This window comes from Ailuropoda melanoleuca, chromosome 16, assembly GCF_002007445.2.
Source record: "Ailuropoda melanoleuca isolate Jingjing chromosome 16, ASM200744v2, whole genome shotgun sequence".
Classification (NCBI taxonomy): Eukaryota; Metazoa; Chordata; class Mammalia; order Carnivora; family Ursidae; genus Ailuropoda; species Ailuropoda melanoleuca.
The window spans coordinates 8274032-8292353 of NC_048233.1; the positions used below are offsets into that span (position 1 = coordinate 8274032).

The following is an 18322-nucleotide window of genomic DNA, read 5'->3' on the forward strand; positions in this document are numbered from 1 at the left end:
TAATTCTTTCTTTCTTTTTTTTTTTTTTAAAGAAGGAGAGAGACGGGGGAGGGAGGGGCAGAGGGAGAGGGAGAAAGAGAATCTTAAGCTGGCTCCATGCTCAGCGTGAACCGGACGAGGAGCTTGATGTCACAACCCTGAGATCACAACCTGAACTGAAATCAAGAGTCAGATGCTTAACCAACTGAGCTACCCAGGCGCCCCTGCCTCAGTAATTTTTCCTCTCCCTCCAACGTCTCCATCCAGTTAATGGGCAGAATACGCAAGACTTTTAGCAATTCCAGTAGATCCTCATTATTCGTGAATTCTGTATTTGTGAATTTGCCTATTTGCTTAAATTTATTTGTAACGCCAAGATCAATATTCCCCAAACTTTCCACAGTCATTCTTGGACACACAGAGTGGCAGAAAATTTGACTCACTGGAAATGCACATGTATAGCTGAGATTGGACAAGGTAGTGTTGTACCTTCTTGTTTCACCTCTCATATTTTATTTTTTTAAGATTTTATTTTTATTTGAGAGATAGTGTGAGAGAGCAAGCACGGGATGGGGGGCGGGGGGAGCGGGCAGAAGTGGAGGGAGAAGCAGGCTCCCAGCCGGGGGCCCAATGTGGGGCTCAATCCCACGACCCTGAGATCATAACCTGAGCCGAAGGCAGACACTTAACTGACTGAGCCACCCAGGCACCCCTCACCTCTCATATTTTAAACAACTTCCCTTTGCAGTCTATGCAGTGCCAAGATTTTTTTATTTCTATGCTTTTTCTTGGTGATTTTTGTTTAAAACGGCCCCCAAGCAGGGCGCCTGGGTGGGTGGGTTGGTTAAATGTCTGCCTTCAGCTCAGGTCTTGATCCCAGGGTTCTGGGATCGAGTCCTGCATTGGGCTCCCTGCTCAGTGGGGAGTCTTCTTCTCCCTCTGCCCCTCCCCCTTTCTCATGAGATCTCTCTCTCCCAAAAATAAATAAATAAAATCTTTTAAAAAATTAAAATAAAATGGCCCCCAAGCATAGTGCAGAAGTGCTGTGTTATGTTCCTAAGTACAAGAAGTCTGTGATGTGCCTTATAAAGAAAATATGTGTGTTAGATAAATTTCATTCAGGCATCAGTTATAGTGCTGCTGGCAGAGAAGTCAGTGTTAATTAATCAACAATGTACATTAAATAAGGTATGTTTAAACAGAAATACGTATAAAACAAGTTTATATAGTTGACCCTTGAACAACATGGGTTTGAACTGTTCAGGTCAACTTATAGTGGGTTTGTTTTTTTAATAAATACAGTACAATACTATAAATTTATTTTCTCATCCTTTGATTTTCTTTTTTTTAAGATTTTATTTATTTGAGAAAGAGAGAGTGAGCGAGAGAGAGAGAGAGAGAGAGAGAAGAAGCAGGGGGAGCAGCAGAGGGAGAGGGAGAAGCAGACTCCCCACTGAGCAGGGAGCCCGATGTGGGGCTCAGTCCTGGGATTCCAGCATCATGACCTGAGCCAAAGGCAGACACTTAACCAGCCAAGCCATCCAGGCACCCCATCCTTGGGTTTTCTTTTTCTTTTTTTTTTTTTTAAGATTTTATTTATCTATTGGACAGAGAGAGACACAGAGAGAGGGAACACCAGCAGGGGGAGTGGGAGAGGGAGAAGCAGGCTTCCCACTGAGCAGGGAGGCCAATGCAGGGCTCCATCCCAGGACCCTGGGATCATGACCTGAGCCGAAGGCAGACGCTTAACGACTGAGCCACCCAGGTGCCCCCCCTCTTCTTAGGTTTTCTTAATAACATTTACTTTTCTCTAGCTTACTTTATTGTAAGAATACAGCATATAATACATATAACATACAAAATGTGTGTTAATCGACTATTATTGGTAAGGCTTCTGGTCACCAGTAGACTGTTCACAGTTAAGGTTAGGGGGAACCAAATGTTGTATGTGAATTTTTGACTGTGTGGAGGGTCAGCACTCCTAACTCCCATGTTGTTCAAGGGTCAACTGTATAGCAATCAGTTGACCAAAATGCTATGACCAAATGGCAGAGCCTAAATCGGTAGGTCCCCTAGCAGCAAGGGTTCAGTACCTGCTAATTCAGAGTCCCTGGTGGCTTTATGGAGCACAGACTACGACGAATACCGAGAGAATAGAGCATTTGTGCGGGAACAAGTTGTCCAAGAGGATAGGCTCCGGAGGCCAGCTGTCTGGTTCTAAGTCTGCCTTTTACATAGTGGTGTGAATGTGGATAACTCATTAGCCCCTTTGCAACTCAGTGTCCTTTTTGACAACGAGATACTAATATTAATACCTATCTTGTCGCTGGGGAGTTGGGAGTCCTAAATAACACGCAACCAATGAAGTGCTTGGCGTGGTGTCTGGTAGATAAGTCCTCAGTGTATAAATCATTACTACTATTGATTCTAATTTACATTTGAAATAAGAATTATGTTCTTTTAGATAAAGATAAGCATTGACACATTTATTTTCAGTATTTCAGGAGCTACACAACAGAGAACATAGTAACTAAAATGGAGTTACCATTCTAACACCATTTTTCCCTCAATGGCTGGCAAATGGGGCAAATATATAAGGAACGTTTCATCTGAAATGGCCATGTACAATATTGTGATTTATGATAAGAAATATGTATCTTGATCTATGTCCCCAGGTTTTTACACAGAGCTCCTAAAACCCTTGTAAATTCCCAAGTGATAAGAGCATGAGAAGCATTTGTTCTATATATTTGGTCCTTGAACTGGATTCCTGACACCGGGGTCCTGAAACTCTTGCAATCTCCTCGGGGACAGGAGTGAATTTTGTCTTATGAGGCAGCTCTGGGTAGGCTCCCAGCTGGCTCCTGGATGAGGGTTCTGGAGAGACAAAGCCACGCTTGGAAGCTTGAAATTTTCAGCCCCATCCCCCATTCTCTTGAGAAGCTAGAAGAATGGGAAAAGGAGTTAATAATTGATCACACCTTTGTGTGGAAAACGCCATAAAAATCCCAAAAGTATGAGACTCGAAGAGCTCGTAGCCACGAGGCACAGAAGTTGTGAGTAACCTGGGGACCAACCACTTGCCAATAGCACCTGAAGTGAAGAACAGTCCTCTGGGACTTGGCCCTTAATCTGTGGGATGAAACACTATCTCCACGGAGAGAGTGTGGAATCGAGTCATACTGACACCAGATAGTCTCACAGAATTGTTTGATGCGGGAAGAAAAAAAAAAAAAACCCACAGGTGTGATGACCAGAAGTGTCGGAAGTGAAATGTCAGCTGTATGAAGGAGATATACAGAAGAGGGAGAAGTGGTTTGGTTTTGTTTTTTTCCCTACCGGAGGGGAACACTGGGTGGTTTCCCAACACAGTAGCGCCACCTGCTGTTGCCTTACAGTGAAAATGAAATGGGGAAGAAAAGAGGAAGAAGAAAAGAAATGGAGAAGACATTTCCTTTTTTTTTAATTATTACGTTCAATTAGCCAACATACAGTACATCATAGTTTTTGATGTAGTGTTCAATGATTCATTAGTTAAGTATAACACCCAGTGCTCATCACATCACGTGCCCTCCTTAATGCCCATCGCCATTTTCTAAATAATGCACAAGTAGGATAGTTAACCTACAAAATCCACCAAAATTTACTCAAAAATTATGTAGACTTACACTTGGGAGAGCTCTCTGTTCCTCAATAGTTCTGAATCCTGCCCCACGAAAAAACGTTCCCGTGGCTTCTCATCAGATTAGATAAGCACAAACTGAAGCCTTGTCCTCTTGTTTGCTTTCAGTTTCACGGAATGAAAGCCCCAAAGGGTGTTCATAAAAAATGTGTGTGGACTCAGTTTCCTTCCCCTTCAATCCCCCTCCCTTGCCTATCCTAGGTATGTACTATAATAGAAAAATAATAACCAATAAATCAATAGAAGAAACGTCTAATTTTCTTTAAACCGCTCAGATCTGAATGATTTATCATGCCAAATCTGACTGACTTCTTTCAAGATCCGGTCATACGTGCATCAGATATATGTCATTTTGATGGGATTAACAGGTTTTTGCTTTGTTTTACTTACTGTTCAACTGAATTGCTTTCCTTTCTGGGTGACTTTGTTCTGCAGTTTGTACTCCTTCTTGGTTCTACTGTAACTCTGTGCATAATTAGGCAGTTATGCTAGACGAAGAAGGGAGTACATCTAATCCACATTCCTTGAGGGCCACAGGTTAGGATTTGATTTGACAGAAAGGACATGACTTAACAATGGGAAAAGAACATTCTGTAAGTTATTTGTTAAATGTTCAAGATGGGAGAATGGTTGTGATATAATAGGCAAAACTGGAAGCCACGTAATTCTTTGGCATAATAATTGCTAATGTTTATTGAGTCCTTATGTGCCAACACTTTTGGCATGTATTCATTAACTCCTAATAGTCCTACAGGGTACTGTGAATATTCCCCTAAATCAGTCATTGCCCAGCCAGAAAAATAGAAACCATTGTAGGTACATCAAGCAGGGTATTTAATATAAGCACTTGGTTGCAAAAGTGTTGGAAGGGCTAGAGGAATTAAAGGGGAGGACATAATATAACTGCAGGAGACTGCTTGCCTAGAATTGGAGAAGTGTGTCATCTAGAAAGGGCAAGTATGCACTTGTCTTTGAGGCTGAGGGCTCTTGCTGCTGCCTCACAGGCATCTAGGAACTCACAGGCCTGTGGCTGCTTCTAGAACCAGTAATCCTGCTAGAGCCCACAGGCGCCAGCAGCTGCCTCGGCCACACGTCCCATCTCTTTCGCAGGAGTCACCACAGTTGTCTTCTGCTACAGGAGCCAGAAGCTAAAGAATTCCCCTTTCAATCAATCTCTTTCTGTGTGTGTGTGTGTGTGTGTGTGTCTGTATAATATAGTTATATATATATATAATTTTAATGTTTAGTTTATTTTACAGTTTTTGTTCTTTTTACTTTAAAATAGATTTACGGGGCACCTGGTGGCTCAGTTGGTTAAGTGGCTGACTTGATTTCAGCTCAGGTCATGATCTCAGTGCATGAGATAAAATCCATGACAGACTCCGTGCTCGGTGTGGAGTCTGCTTAAGATTCTCTCTCCCTCTCCCTCTACCCCCCAACCCCCACTTACACGTGTACACGCACTCACTCTCTCTCAAAAATAAATAAGTAAATAGGGGCGCCTGGGTGGCTCAGTCATTAAGCGTCTGCCTTCGGCTCAGGGCGTGATCCCAGCGTTCTGGGATTGAGCCCCACATCGGGCTCCTCCGCTGGGAGCCTGCTTCTTCCTCTCCCACTCCTCCTGCTTGTGTTCCCTCTCTCGCTGGCTGTCTCTCTCTGTGTCAAATAAATAAATAAAATTTAAAAATAAATAAATAAATTAATTAATTAATTAATTAAATAAAGTAAAACAGATTTGCAATCCTGGGTACCTGGCTGCCTCAGTCAGTGGAGCATGCAGCCCTTGATCTTCTGGTTGTGAGTTCAAGCCCCACGCTGGGTTTAGCAATTTTTTAATACATAAATTAAATTAAAAAATAAAATAGATTTGCAATCATTGTGAACAAACTAAGTTCCAGAATCAAATGCAATGGTTCCCTCTACTTTCCACCGTCCAATAGCACATGAACATGCCCTTCTGATAAAGCCTATTTAGAATTCCACTGGAGAGAAGGTCTAGGAAATGTGCTGCCCAGGCTTCTGATAGAGAGATAATAAGGAAGGATGGGAATGGGCTGAAGTTCAATAGATAAAATCTGACACAATCCCCATTTTGTAGGTGAGGAAATGAAAACGCAGAGTTTAAATAATTTCTGTACAGTCACACAATGAAGTGGCAGAGCTGGGATTTAAATTCAGCTTTCCTCAAAGTTCTTAAGGGCAGAAACTTTGTTGTATATTTATTTTTAATTCTCTCAGACAAAACAGGCTAGAGATTCCGGTTCCAAAGTTTTTAATTTGGCCAGGTGAATACAAATTGCCGTCACTGAAAATGTAGAATTATTCAGTAGCTCATAAAAGGTTTTAGTATGACTGACTTTGTAATATATATTCAAAATTTCATTCTTTCTGGAGCATCTAATCTCTGCTTTGACAATTATAATTAGAAATTCAAAAGGAACAAAACATGGGGCACCTGGGTGGTTCAGTCTGTTAAGCATCCGAGTCTTTATTCCAGCTCAGGTCATGATCTCAGGGTCCTGAAATCAAGCCCCGTGTCCAGCCCTGTGTTGGGCTCCGCGTTCAGTGGGGAGTCTGCTTGTCCCTCACTCCCTGCCCCTTCTCCTACTTGTGCTCTCTCTCTCAATCTCTCAAATGAACAAATGTTAAAGAAAAAAAAGAACAAAGCAGAAGATAACCACATAAATCTCCCCAAATTTTCAACATTGCACCACAAAACAGCTAGTACTTTATAAGAAGGGACAGAAATCATCCAGAAGCAGGAGCACTGTTTACAAGATGTTTTCAGTAATTTTCTTCCTGATCTGAAATCTAAGGATCATAACCGGAAGTTCTCTAACTGGTTTTATTTGCTTTATAATCTTTAAAAAGACAGGAGCCAATAAAACTGAATCCACATGAGAAACAACCTTAAAGACTCTTAATTCTTTGAATTATATTCAAAAGTCAACATCCTATTCAACTACATATTCATTCATTCATTCATTCATTCATTCATTCCCTAAAGGTGTTATACCAAGAATGTAGCAGGCACTGGATATAGAAACAAAGTCATGACCTCATAGGGCAGAGAAACAGATAAAATGTTATTTTTTCTATGCTACCAGGTCCTGTAAAATTTCTACCCATCCTCAAAGCCTAGCTCAAGTGCTACCTCCTCAGTGCATCTATTTGCTTCAGTAAGAATTAGCCTTTCTCTCTTCCATGTTTCTGGGCACATTGGGAACCTCCCAGAAGCCACCCCCACCGCCTTTTCTTTAACTGGATAAAAAATTTTATTTATTAATTTTTTTATAGAAAGATTTTTAAAATATTTTTTATTAACATATAATGTATTATTTGTTTCAGGGGTACCACCGGTCTGTGATTCATCAGTCTTAAACAATTCACAGCACTCACCATAGCACATACCCTCCCCAATGTCCATCACCCAACCACCCCATCCCTCTCACCCACCCCCTCCACTCCAGCAACCCTCAGTTTGGTTCCTGAGATTAAGAGTCTCTTATGGATTGTCTCCCTCTCTGGTTTCATCTTGTTTCATTTTTTCCTCTCTTCCCCTATGATCTTCTGCCTTGTTTCTCAAATTCCACGTATCAGTGAGATCAGATGATAATGATAATTGTCTTTCTCTGATTGACTTATTTCACTTAGCATAATACCCTCTAGTTCTATCCATGTCATTGCAAATGGCAAGATTTCATTTTTTGGTGAATGAGTAGTATTCCATAGTATATACACCACCTCTTCTTTTTCCATTCATCTGTCAATGGACATCTAAGCTCTTTCCATAGTTTGGCTATGGATCACTGTATTTGTATCTTTGAGGTAAATACCCAGTACTGCAATTTCTGGGTTGTAGGGTAGCTCTATTTTCAACTTTTTGAGGAACCTCCATACTGTTTTCCAGAGTGACACAGCAGCCCTCATTATGTTATAATGATGTACGTCTCTCACTGCTTCTTATCCCCTACAGCTTGAAGCATAGTGTCTGTAGTAGGAGCAGAGGATGTGTTTATGATGTCGAACTTAATGATAAAGACCTTACCTTTTGCAAGTGGAAAAGATGCTCTCACCACTGCTAGTGGAAGTATAAATTGATGGAATCTCTTTAGTAGGAAATTATTATTTTTCAAAAATGTGAATGCATATACTCTTAGATTTAGCAGTTTAACTCTAGGAAACAATTCTACAGATATATTCATAGATGTGTAAAATACAAAAGTACTCATTGGAGCATTGTTTGTAACTGCTTTAAAAGTTGATGAAAACAGGGCACCTAAAAATATTAAAAAAAAAAAAAAAAAGAGGGCACCTTGGTGACTCAGTCATTGAGCACCTGACTCTTCATTTCAGCTCAGGTCATGACCTCAGGGTCGTGAGTGAACCCTGCTTAGGGCTCTGCACTCAGCAGGGAGTCTGCTTGAGATTCTCTTTCCCACTCCCTTTCCCTCTGCCCCTCCCCCTGCTCATGTTTGAGCTCTCTCTATATAAAATAAATAATTAAGTCTTTTTAAAAATATTGATAAAAACAGACTATCCATCAACAGAGGAATAACTGATTAAGTGGGAAAATATGGAGCAATTTAAAAAGTATGATGTGAACTACTATGTCCTGATATGAAAAGATAAATAGAAAAAGTATAAGACAACATATGTAATGAAATTGCATTTATATTTATGAAAGAGATTATCTCCAGGGAGTAAAAATAGGATAGCTAGGTGTTCTGGAAATTTTAGTTTTCATTTTAGTCATTCTATATTTAAAGTGTTTATTTTGATATTCCTTTTTTTTTTTATGTTAGTCACCATACAGTACATCCCTAGTTTTTGATGAAAAGTTCCATGATTCATTACTTGCGTATAACACCCAGTGCAACATGCAGTATGTGCCCTCCTTACTACCCATCACCAGCCTATCCTATTCCCCCACCGCCCTCCCTTCTGAAGCCCTCAGTTTGTTTCCCAGAGTCTATAATCTCTCATGGTTCCTTCCCCCTTCTGTTTACCACCCCTTCATTCTTCCCTTCCTTCTTCTACCAATCTTCCTATTTCTTATGTTCCATAAATGAGTGAAACCATATGATAATTGTCTTTCTCTGCTTGGCTTATTTCACTTACCGTAATCTCCTCCAGTCCCATCCATGTTGCTGCAAATGTTGGGTAATCGTTCTTTCTGATGGCTAAGTAATATTCCATTGTATATATGGACCACATCTTCTTAATCCAGTCATCTGTTGAAGGGCATCTCGGCTCCTTCCACAACTTAGCTATTGTGGACAATGCTGCTATGAACATTGGGGAGCATATGGCCCTTCTCTTCACTACGTCTGTATCTTTGGGGTAAATACCCAGTAGTGCAATTGCTGGATCATAGGGTAGCTCAATTCCACTCTCTCACACCATACACAAAGATAAACTCCAAATGGATGAAAGACCTCGATGTGAGACAGGAATCCATCAAAATCCTAGAGGAGAACATAGGCAGCAACCTCTATGACATTGGCCACAGCCTTTTTTCATGACACATCTCCAAAGGCAAGAGAAACAAAAGAAAAAATGAACTTGTGGGACTTCATCAAAATAAAGTTTTTTTTTTAACATGGGAATGAATTATTTTCTGTATATATGTAGATATATATAAAATGTGTATATATGCACCATGATAATACTATCTTTTGTATGCTTAGCATTTGTGCTTTCTGAATACCTTCATTATCCCATCTTTCCAAGTACTAGATAAAAAAACAGACTATAATTAATAGAATTATATGCACTAACATGGAAATATGTTTGGACATATCATTAAGCAAAAAAGCAGGTCACAAAATCACATGTAAATTATAATCCCATTTTTGTTTGAAACTACCTTTTCAAAAGATATGAGTTTTACTTAGAGCAAATTTACAAAGAGTGAATGCTAACCTATTAGAAATAGTTACTTCTGGGCAGCAGAATTGGAAATAAAAACTTTCATTCTTTTACCCTTTATATTCTTGTATCATTTCAATTAATCTTTTTTATATGTACTACACCTGTCATTAGATAACAATGGACGTCAATCAATCAGTTAATCAATCACTCTCAACTCTTGGCATTTTTCTTGGGTCTTTCTGCCTTAAGAAATATTTCACGGTGATTTCTCTGCAAACAAGAGGAGGAGCAGATATTGTTTGGACAATAAGTTGATTAATACGGACTGAAGCCTTTACCCCAGGCAACAGTGTTCAAATACATTTGACCGAAGTGAATTTTATTTCATATACATATGTGTAAAAGAATACTGTGAGGGGGCGCCTGGGTGGCTCAGTCGTAAGCATAAGCCTTCGGTTCAGGGCGTGATCCTGGCGTTCTGGGATCGAGCCCCACATCAGGCTCCTCCACTGGGAGCCTGCTTCTTCCTCTCCCACTCTCCCTGCCTGTGTTCCCTCTCTCGCTGGCTGTCTCTCTCTCAAATAAATAAATAAAATCTTTAAAAAAAAAAAAAAGAAAAAGTTTTAAAAAAAAAGAATACTGTGAGAATTCGTTAAGATGTATAGTTTAAGCAGCAAACATTGCTTCAATCTTCTACATTGCTTCCTGATGAAACAATCTGATTGACTATTCTTCCCATCCCCAATACCTGAAGCATTCTCTCTCCCACCCACCTGGCCCTCATTTTGCTCCACTTAAACACTCTAAACAGCATGTCAGCTTCTCCTGTCTGTAGAAGTCTTTAAGGTCCTGCCCAAGGGGTGCCTGGGTGGCTCAGTTGTTTAAGCATCCAACTCTTGGTTTTGGCTCAGGTCAAGATCGCAGGGTCATGAGATTGAGACCCCTGTCAGACTCTGCACTGAGCATGGAGTCTGCTTGGGATTCTTTCTCTCCCTCCACCCCTCCCCTTGCTCAAGCTCACTCTCTCTCTCTCTGTCTCCAATAAAATAAATAAATAAAATCTTTTTTAAAAAATAATTAAAATAGGGGCACCTGGGTGGCACAGCGGTTAAGCATCTGCCTTTGGCGCAGGGCGTGATCCTGGCGTTCTGGGATCGAGCCCCACATTAGGCTCTTCCGCTATGAGCCTGCTTTTTCCTCTCCCACTCCCCCTGCTTGTGTTCCCTCTCTCGCTGGCTGTCTCTATCTCTGTCGAATAAATAAATAAAATCTTTTTAAAAATAAATAAATAAATAATAATTAAAATAAATAAATAAAAATATTTTTAAAATTTTAAAGTCTTAAAAAAAATCTTTAAGGACCTGCCCAGATCTTACTTTTACCTTAAGACTTACCTAGTTTGCCCAGGCTACATGTAGCCTTCCCTGTTATGTTCTACTATTTTACTTCTATTGGTGCTTCTGCCATTATAGTCTGGGTTGTATTATAGGGGTTTTGTGTGTGTGTATGGGTGCATACTCCTACTAGATTGTGAATCTCTCGATATTAGAACATAGCTTAATTAATCTGATTGTGGTGGGGCATGTTTCTTTACACGTAGTCAGCACTCAAGAGATGCGACTTGAGATTCTTACGTGGGATTGTGCCGGTCGTGTGTCCCAACCACTCCGCACCTCCACCCTCGCAGAGCACAGGGTCATCCGTGTGCATTTCTAAAACACAAGCAAAAGCCTATAAAGTGAGAAGCTTGGGTACAGAAGTACTCTCTCTTTAGCTGTATTCTGTGTCCTGCAGAAAACATCTGAGAATTATGCCCTCCCACTTCTGCTTTTCTTACTTTTCTTATCTGAGACATTGAGGAGTGACTGATTTCAAAACTCATCCTGTGAAGTCAGATAGCAGTCAAAAGCGTGGAGTTTCATCTGTCATCATCAGAAACGGAGAGAGGGAAGAGGAAAAATTTCCTAAACACACTTCATAACTTGATTGTGGGTAAGTGTGAAAACCACACAGGATTTGTGGGGACCTCCAGACCGGTGCTGAGGCCTTCAGCTACTGTCTCAGGTTTTTGGTAAGAAAACCTACATCCACCTGATGACTCGTGTTTCCTCTGCTAATTACCAACAATGGTTTGAGGGTCATTATTTTCTCTTCCCCCCATTCCTTCCCCAACTTTTATTTCTTTTGTTTTTCCCCACATCCACTTTTCTTTTTCTAAATATCCCACATTCTATTTATCTTCATTCTTCGTATTTTTGTTCTAGAATTAATAGTGAATTTTCATGCCATTTTTTTTCTTAGATTGGCTATGTTTCTCTTTCTGAACTTTGAGTCCAGCTTTTCACAACAGTTTTGTTTTTCAAATCAGTTGCCTTTTATATATATTTTTTCTCATTCAATTTTCCTCTTTTTTCTTTTATTCTTTTGCTTATTCCTTATTGTTACTGACTCTGTCACCTTATCATTAGTATTTGATTCTGGAATGTACTTTCTTTTCCTGTTATAATTGAATTTTAGTTTCAGGATTTTCTTTATCCTTTTAACTACTTTTGGTCAAGTTAATATTGAAAACTAAAAAAGAAGGAAAGAAAGAGGGAGAGAGGGAAGGAGAAAGAGTTCTACCAATCTTAAATGTAGAAACGCCTTTCAGCCAAACACTTGGAGAAATGTAAAAAGTGATCTTGTTCATTCTGAAAGACTTTTAAGACTGATTCATACATGCTTTCACTTTAAGACAGATGATATGTGATATTTAAAATGTAGCTCACACCAATGACTCTATTTATATTGGAATTTTACTCTTTTCAATCTTTTTTTTTTAAGATTTATCTATTTATTTTAGAGACAGAGGGGGAGAGAGCACAAGAGGGGTGGGCAGAGGCACAGGGAGAGAATCTCCAGCAGACCCTGTGCTGAGCACAGAGCCTAACGCGGGGCTCGAATCACCACCCTAAGATCATGACCTGAGCCAAAATCAAGAGTCAGTGGCTTAACAGACTGAGCCACCCAGGAACCCCTCTTTTCAATCCTTATTACTTCAGTTTGTGCAGCTCTCGGTACCTTTCCTTTTATTAATAATACCAAAGCCTTTTTAGTTCTGTGGTTCTTTGTAATAGAAAGAGTATTGGCATGACGGACATTGGGCTTAAGATCTTAGAACCCTCCTAGTTGTGAATATGTGACAGTCCCCTAATTTGCTGAGTTTCCGTGTCAAAAACTGCAAAATAAAACTAGAGACAAGGAAAGATAATTGCTATGTTTCCTTTCGGTCCTACCCTCCCTGATTCTATCCTTCTCTCAATATTTTATGGATCTCCGCATGAATGCGCGTATCGGAGCAAGACAGTGGATCAGGGTAGCTGCCATGCACAATAAGGAAAGAAGGGATCCTGATACGACTTGAATATTTGAGTGAATAAGGCTACAGAGAGGGAGAATGAGAACCACTTCTTCTTTTTTATTATTTTGTTGATTCAGTTATTTTAACTTCTGCTAATCATGTACGACCCTATGACAGCATTTGGTTAGCTCAGCAGAACTAATTCCAAGTCACGAAAATATTTTGAGACTCTATGAAAGGAAAAACAAAATGCTATTATAACCAGTAAGAACTGGAAACTGAAAAACAAAAGGGAAGTTAGAAGAGACAGCATCTTTAGTGGATTATGGATAAGAATAAGAATTTTAAATCTAGTTGAAAAAGAAAAAGTAAACCCCCAAAATGAACATTCATCCACTGAAGTAATCTTTGATCTTTATGTCATATGAAGCATTGTGCTAACTTCAGTAGAATAAGCACTTAAGAACAAGACTCATTTTTACCATCATGAATTTTAAGACCAGAATAATAGATAAGACAGCCATGATAATAATTATAATACAAGACAAAATGCATCACTGCATAGAGAATACGAAAGGAGAGTCAAAATACACACACACACACACACGTGCAAATTTAAGAGACTGAAGAACTAATTTCTGATTAGTTATTAGGCTATAAGAGGTTTCAAGGAAGAATAATATTTGAGCTTGTTTTGAAGAATGGCTAGGATTTCAATAGGTAGAGATTAAGGATGCAGGACAAAGGAGGTTAAGGTGAAGGACGTAATTCCAGACAGAAGTAAACAGCATTAGCCTGAATAGTGAGTTGTTCAAGAAAGCTATAAGGTAGGGTGCATTTCCAGGAGTCTTTAGAATTAGGTGAGGGTGATGGCACAAAGGCCAAGAGAATGGAGTGGTAGATAAAGACAGAGAAAAAGATGTTTGGAATTGTTATTTAGAGGTAATTTTAACCCAGTGATGGGGCAGAAGACAAATTCCAAGGGGTTAAAAAATTACAAATTACGAAGGGTAAAAAGTGAGTGGTGAGAACAGACTCCGAAACAAGCTAGCACCTTTGAAAAAGAGAAACTATGCTTAAAAAAGAGACGTAAGGAACATAACATCCCGATGCAAAGTGTGATCCTAGATTGGCTATCACTGTGGACAAATCAGCTATAGAAGATGTTTTGGGGACGGTTGGGAAAAAACTAGATGAAGACTGGTATTCCTTAAGGTAAAATCTTACTGCATAATGTGGAGACTAGATGAAAAAGGAAAGCAGTGGCTTTGAACTGGCATATGCGTGCCAGTTCATAGCAGCATTATTCACAAGAGCTAAAAGATGAAAACAATTCAGATGTCCATCAAGAGATAAGTGGATAGGGGCGCCTGGGTAGCGCAGTCGTTGAGCGTCTGCCTTTGGCTCAGGGCGTGATCCCGGCATTTCAGGATCGAGTCCCACATCGGGCTCCTCCGCTGGGAGCCTGCTTCTTCCCCTCCCACTCCCCTGCTGTGTTCTCTCTCTCGCTGGCTGTCACATAAATAAATAAAATCTTTTTTTAAAAAAAGAGATAAGTGGATAAACAAAATGCAGTATTTACATACAATGGAATATTATGCAGCCTTAAAAAGGAAAGAAATTCTGACATATGCTACCACATGGATGAGCCTTGAGAACATTAAGCTGAATGAAATAAGCCAGACACCAGAAGACAAATGCTGTATGATTCCATTTATATGAGATGTCCAGAGTAATCAAATACATAGTAACAGAAAGTAGCATGATGGTTTGCCAGGGGCTGGGGGAAGAGGGAAGTGGGGAGCTGTTGTCTAATAGCATTAGAGTTTCAGTTTTACAAGATGAAAAAGTTGTGGGGTAATTGCACAATAATGTGAATTTACTTAACCCTGCTGAACTTTATAACTAAAAAATTTTTAGAACAGTAAATTTTGTGTTATGTGTATTTTACCATAATTAAAGAATTTTTAAATATGCTCAGAATAATGGAATTCTGTTAAATTTTGATTAAGAAAAATATGTATATGTATATATATATATACACACGTATATATATGAATATATGTGTATATATTCATGAATAACATTAAAAAAACAAACAAGAAAAAAATGATGGTGGTGAGGAAATCAATGCAGAGAGAGAAACAACTCTTGAGAAATTTGAAAGCAAAAGGAAAAGATGAGGTTGTATCTAAAGATATAACTGGGGCCGTCTGGGTGGCTCAGCTGGTTAAGTGTCTGCCTTCGACTCATGTCATGATCTCTGGATCCTGGGATCGAGCCCCACACGGGGGCTCCCTGCTCAGCGGTGAGTCTTCTTCTCCTTCTGTCCTTCCCCCCTTCCCGCTCCTGCTCCTGTTCTCTCTCTTGCTCTCTTTCTCAAATGAATAAATTAAAAGTCTTAAAAATAAAAAAATTTAAGATATAACTGAGGGGTGCTTGGATGGCTCAGTCGGTTAAGTGTCTGCCTTTGCCTCAGGTCATGATCATGGGGTCCTGGGATGGAGTCCTTCATCGGGCTCCCTGCTACCTGCTTCTCCCCCTCCTCCTCACTCATGTTCTCTCTTGCTCTCTCTGTCTCTTTCAAATAAATAAATAAAATCTTTTTTCAAAAAAATAAAGACATAACTGAGTCTACAGCACCTGTTTTTGTGGTAGTGAGTCATCTGAAAATCTGGTGGGGGGAGTGGCTGGATCTTCTGCCCTCATAGAAATGAGCATATGTAAACTTAAAATCTTACATACCATTTGAGGTGGTGATGGAGCTTCATATAGCCCTTTCGTGGATCTAAAGCTGGGAACCTCTGGTCTAGAAGTTATTGTTTGTCCACATAGCTTATTTGTTTTTAATAGGGAACACCAGGTGAGGAAAGGAACCAGTCCAGAATGAGAAATTGGAGTGCAAGAAAGGAGAAATGTACACTGATAGGGACTTCCAAATGAAATTATGATTTCCATACACATTTAAATTGATACGGTAGATTTTAATGATCACAGAATGTTTTTGTGTGGTCCAGTGTAAAGTCAAGGAATAAAAACTAAAACAGCGCGTGTCAAAAATACACCTTTACAGTTCCACAGCATTATGTGGGAGGGTTATAATTCTAAGGATATGCTTTAAAAAAAAGATACTTTTAATATTTTTGTTTATATTTTTATAGAAGTTTAGCAATGGAGCCTTTCTCTGCAGACAACAATTCAACGGACCTACCCTCACAGCCCTGGTATGAACCCCAAGTCATTCTCTCCATGGTCATTCTCAGCCTCACTTTCTTATTGGGCTTGCCGGGCAACGCGCTAGTGCTGTGGGTGGCTGGCCTAAAGATGCAGCGGACGGTGAACACGGTTTGGTTTCTCCATCTCACGCTGGCGGACTTCCTCTGCTGCCTCTCCTTGCCCTTCTTGCTGGCTCACTTGGCTCTCCAAGGACACTGGCCCTATGGCTGGCTCCTATGCAAGCTCATCCCCTCCATCATCATCCTCAACATGTTTGCCAGCGTCTTCCTGCTGACTGCTATTAGCCTGGATCGTTGTCTTTTGGTCCTCAAGCCAGTCTGGTGCCAGAATCACCGCAATGTGGGGACAGCCTTCACTATCTGCGGATGTATATGGGTGGTGGCTTTTGTAATGTGTATACCTGTGTTCATGTACCGGGAGACATTCGTGGTAGACAACAATGAGATGTGTGGCTACAGTTTTGGTCTCTACAGCTCATTAGATTATTCAGACTTCACCATGGATCTACTGGAAAATGGGTCTCTTGACAACTCCATGGTGCAGCTGCCTGGAGAAATGGATGATAGATTAGAGTCTTTCTCTTTACAAACAAATGATCTTCCTTGGACAGCCACCACTATCCTCTATTCTCAAACATTTCAAAGACCTTCTGGAGAGTCACTCCCTGTGGATTCAGCTACATTATCTGATCAACATCTGTATTATAATTTATTTAAACCTGCTGATGAGGTCTCATCTCTAATCCCCAATGGGTTTCCCACTGAAGATCACAGAACTGACCCACCAGATAACTCTGAGACTTTTCTCTCTACTGATTTAGAGCTTTACTCTGATATTTCCAGCAATTCCTTATATGCATATGAGCTACCCCAAGATTTCCAGGATGATGATTTAGGCCAGTTTTCATATGACAATCAAGTACTAACACCCCTGATGGCAATAATCATCACTAGACTAGTGGTGGGTTTCCTTCTGCCCTTTATTGTCATGGTGACCTGTTATGGCCTCATTATCTTCCGGATGCGACGGGGCCGCTTCACCAAGACTTGGATCAAAACCTTCCAAGTGGCTATGGCTGTGGTGGTTGTCTTCTGTGTCTGCTGGGCTCCATACCACATTGTTGGAGTCCTATCATTGTTTTTTGACCCAGAAACTCCCTTTGGAGAAGCTCTGCTGTCTTGGGACCATGTGTCCATCGCTCTAGCATCTGCCAATAGTTGCTTTAATCCCTTCCTCTATGCCCTCCTAGGAAAAGATTTCAGGAAGAAAGCAAAGCAGTCCATGAAGGGCATTCTGGAGGCAGCTTTCAGTGAGGACCTCACACACTCTACCAGCTGTCCCCAAAGCAAAGTCTTTTTGGAAAGAAACAGCATCAGTACAACTGTGTGAAGATATGGAGCAGACGAGCCAAGCAGAGATTCTTAGGTATTCACCCAGTGCAACAGGTTTCTAAAACAACGAGGGGTATTGTGAGCAGGGGATTTCAGAAACCATCGAGAATCAATCCATAGGTTCTCAAAGTATGGTCCTCAGACTAGGGGCATCAGCATCACCTGGTAACTTGTTAGAATCACCCAGAAACTTGCTGAATCAGAATCTCTGGGGTTGGGGCCCAGCGAGTATTTTAACAAACTCTCGTTTCTAATGAATGCTAAATTAGAAAATCGTTGTAAGGGGCCCCTGGGTGGCACAGCGGTTTAAGCATCTGCCTTCGGCTCAGGGCGTGATTCCGGCGTTATGGGATCGAGCCCCACATCAGGCTCCTCTGCTGTGAGCCTGCTTCTTCCTCTCCCGCTCCCCCTGCTTGTGTTCCCTCTCGCTGGCTGTCTCTATCTCTGTCGAATAAATAAATAAAATCTTTAAAAAAAGAAAGAAAGAAAGAAAGAAAGAAAAGAAAGAAAGAAAGAAAGAAAGAAAGAAAATCGTTGTAAAAATTAGTCTATTTCTATCCCAAACTAAGCCAACGAGATCATTGAGAACCTAGCCTGTTTTAAAATGATTTTTCCATCGTGAAATTTTTTCTTTAGTTTTGTCCAAATCCCCTCCCAGATTCAATTTAAAACCATTTCATCTAGTCTTACCTGAGTGAAACATGATCATTTCTTTATGGCTTTGCTGTGGTGGTGGTGGTGGTGATGTTTTTCAATGAAAAGAAGGTGCAAAAAGAAAAAGTCTATGAAAACAAGCAGTTATGAGACTGAGTCTGGAAC

The 18322-nt window shown here is 40.3% G+C and overlaps 1 protein-coding gene across 2 annotated transcripts; it reads left to right on the plus strand.

Annotated features, from left to right (window-relative positions):
• Nucleotides 1-11353: 11353 nt before the first annotated feature.
• C3AR1 (complement C3a receptor 1) lies at nucleotides 11354-17909 on the plus strand. 2 transcript variants are annotated; one of them, XM_019809827.2, is made up of 2 exons: nucleotides 11354-11606; nucleotides 16037-17909. In XM_019809827.2, the coding sequence occupies exon 2, from the start codon at nucleotides 16047-16049 to the stop codon at nucleotides 17499-17501; it is 1455 nt and encodes a 484-aa protein (XP_019665386.1). In that variant the 5' UTR covers nucleotides 11354-11606; nucleotides 16037-16046; the 3' UTR covers nucleotides 17502-17909. The 2 variants fall into 2 exon arrangements, with proteins under 2 accessions (XP_019665386.1, XP_019665385.1); XM_019809826.2 differs by having other exon boundaries at nucleotides 11355-11527.
• The last annotated feature ends 413 nt before the right edge of the window (nucleotides 17910-18322 follow it).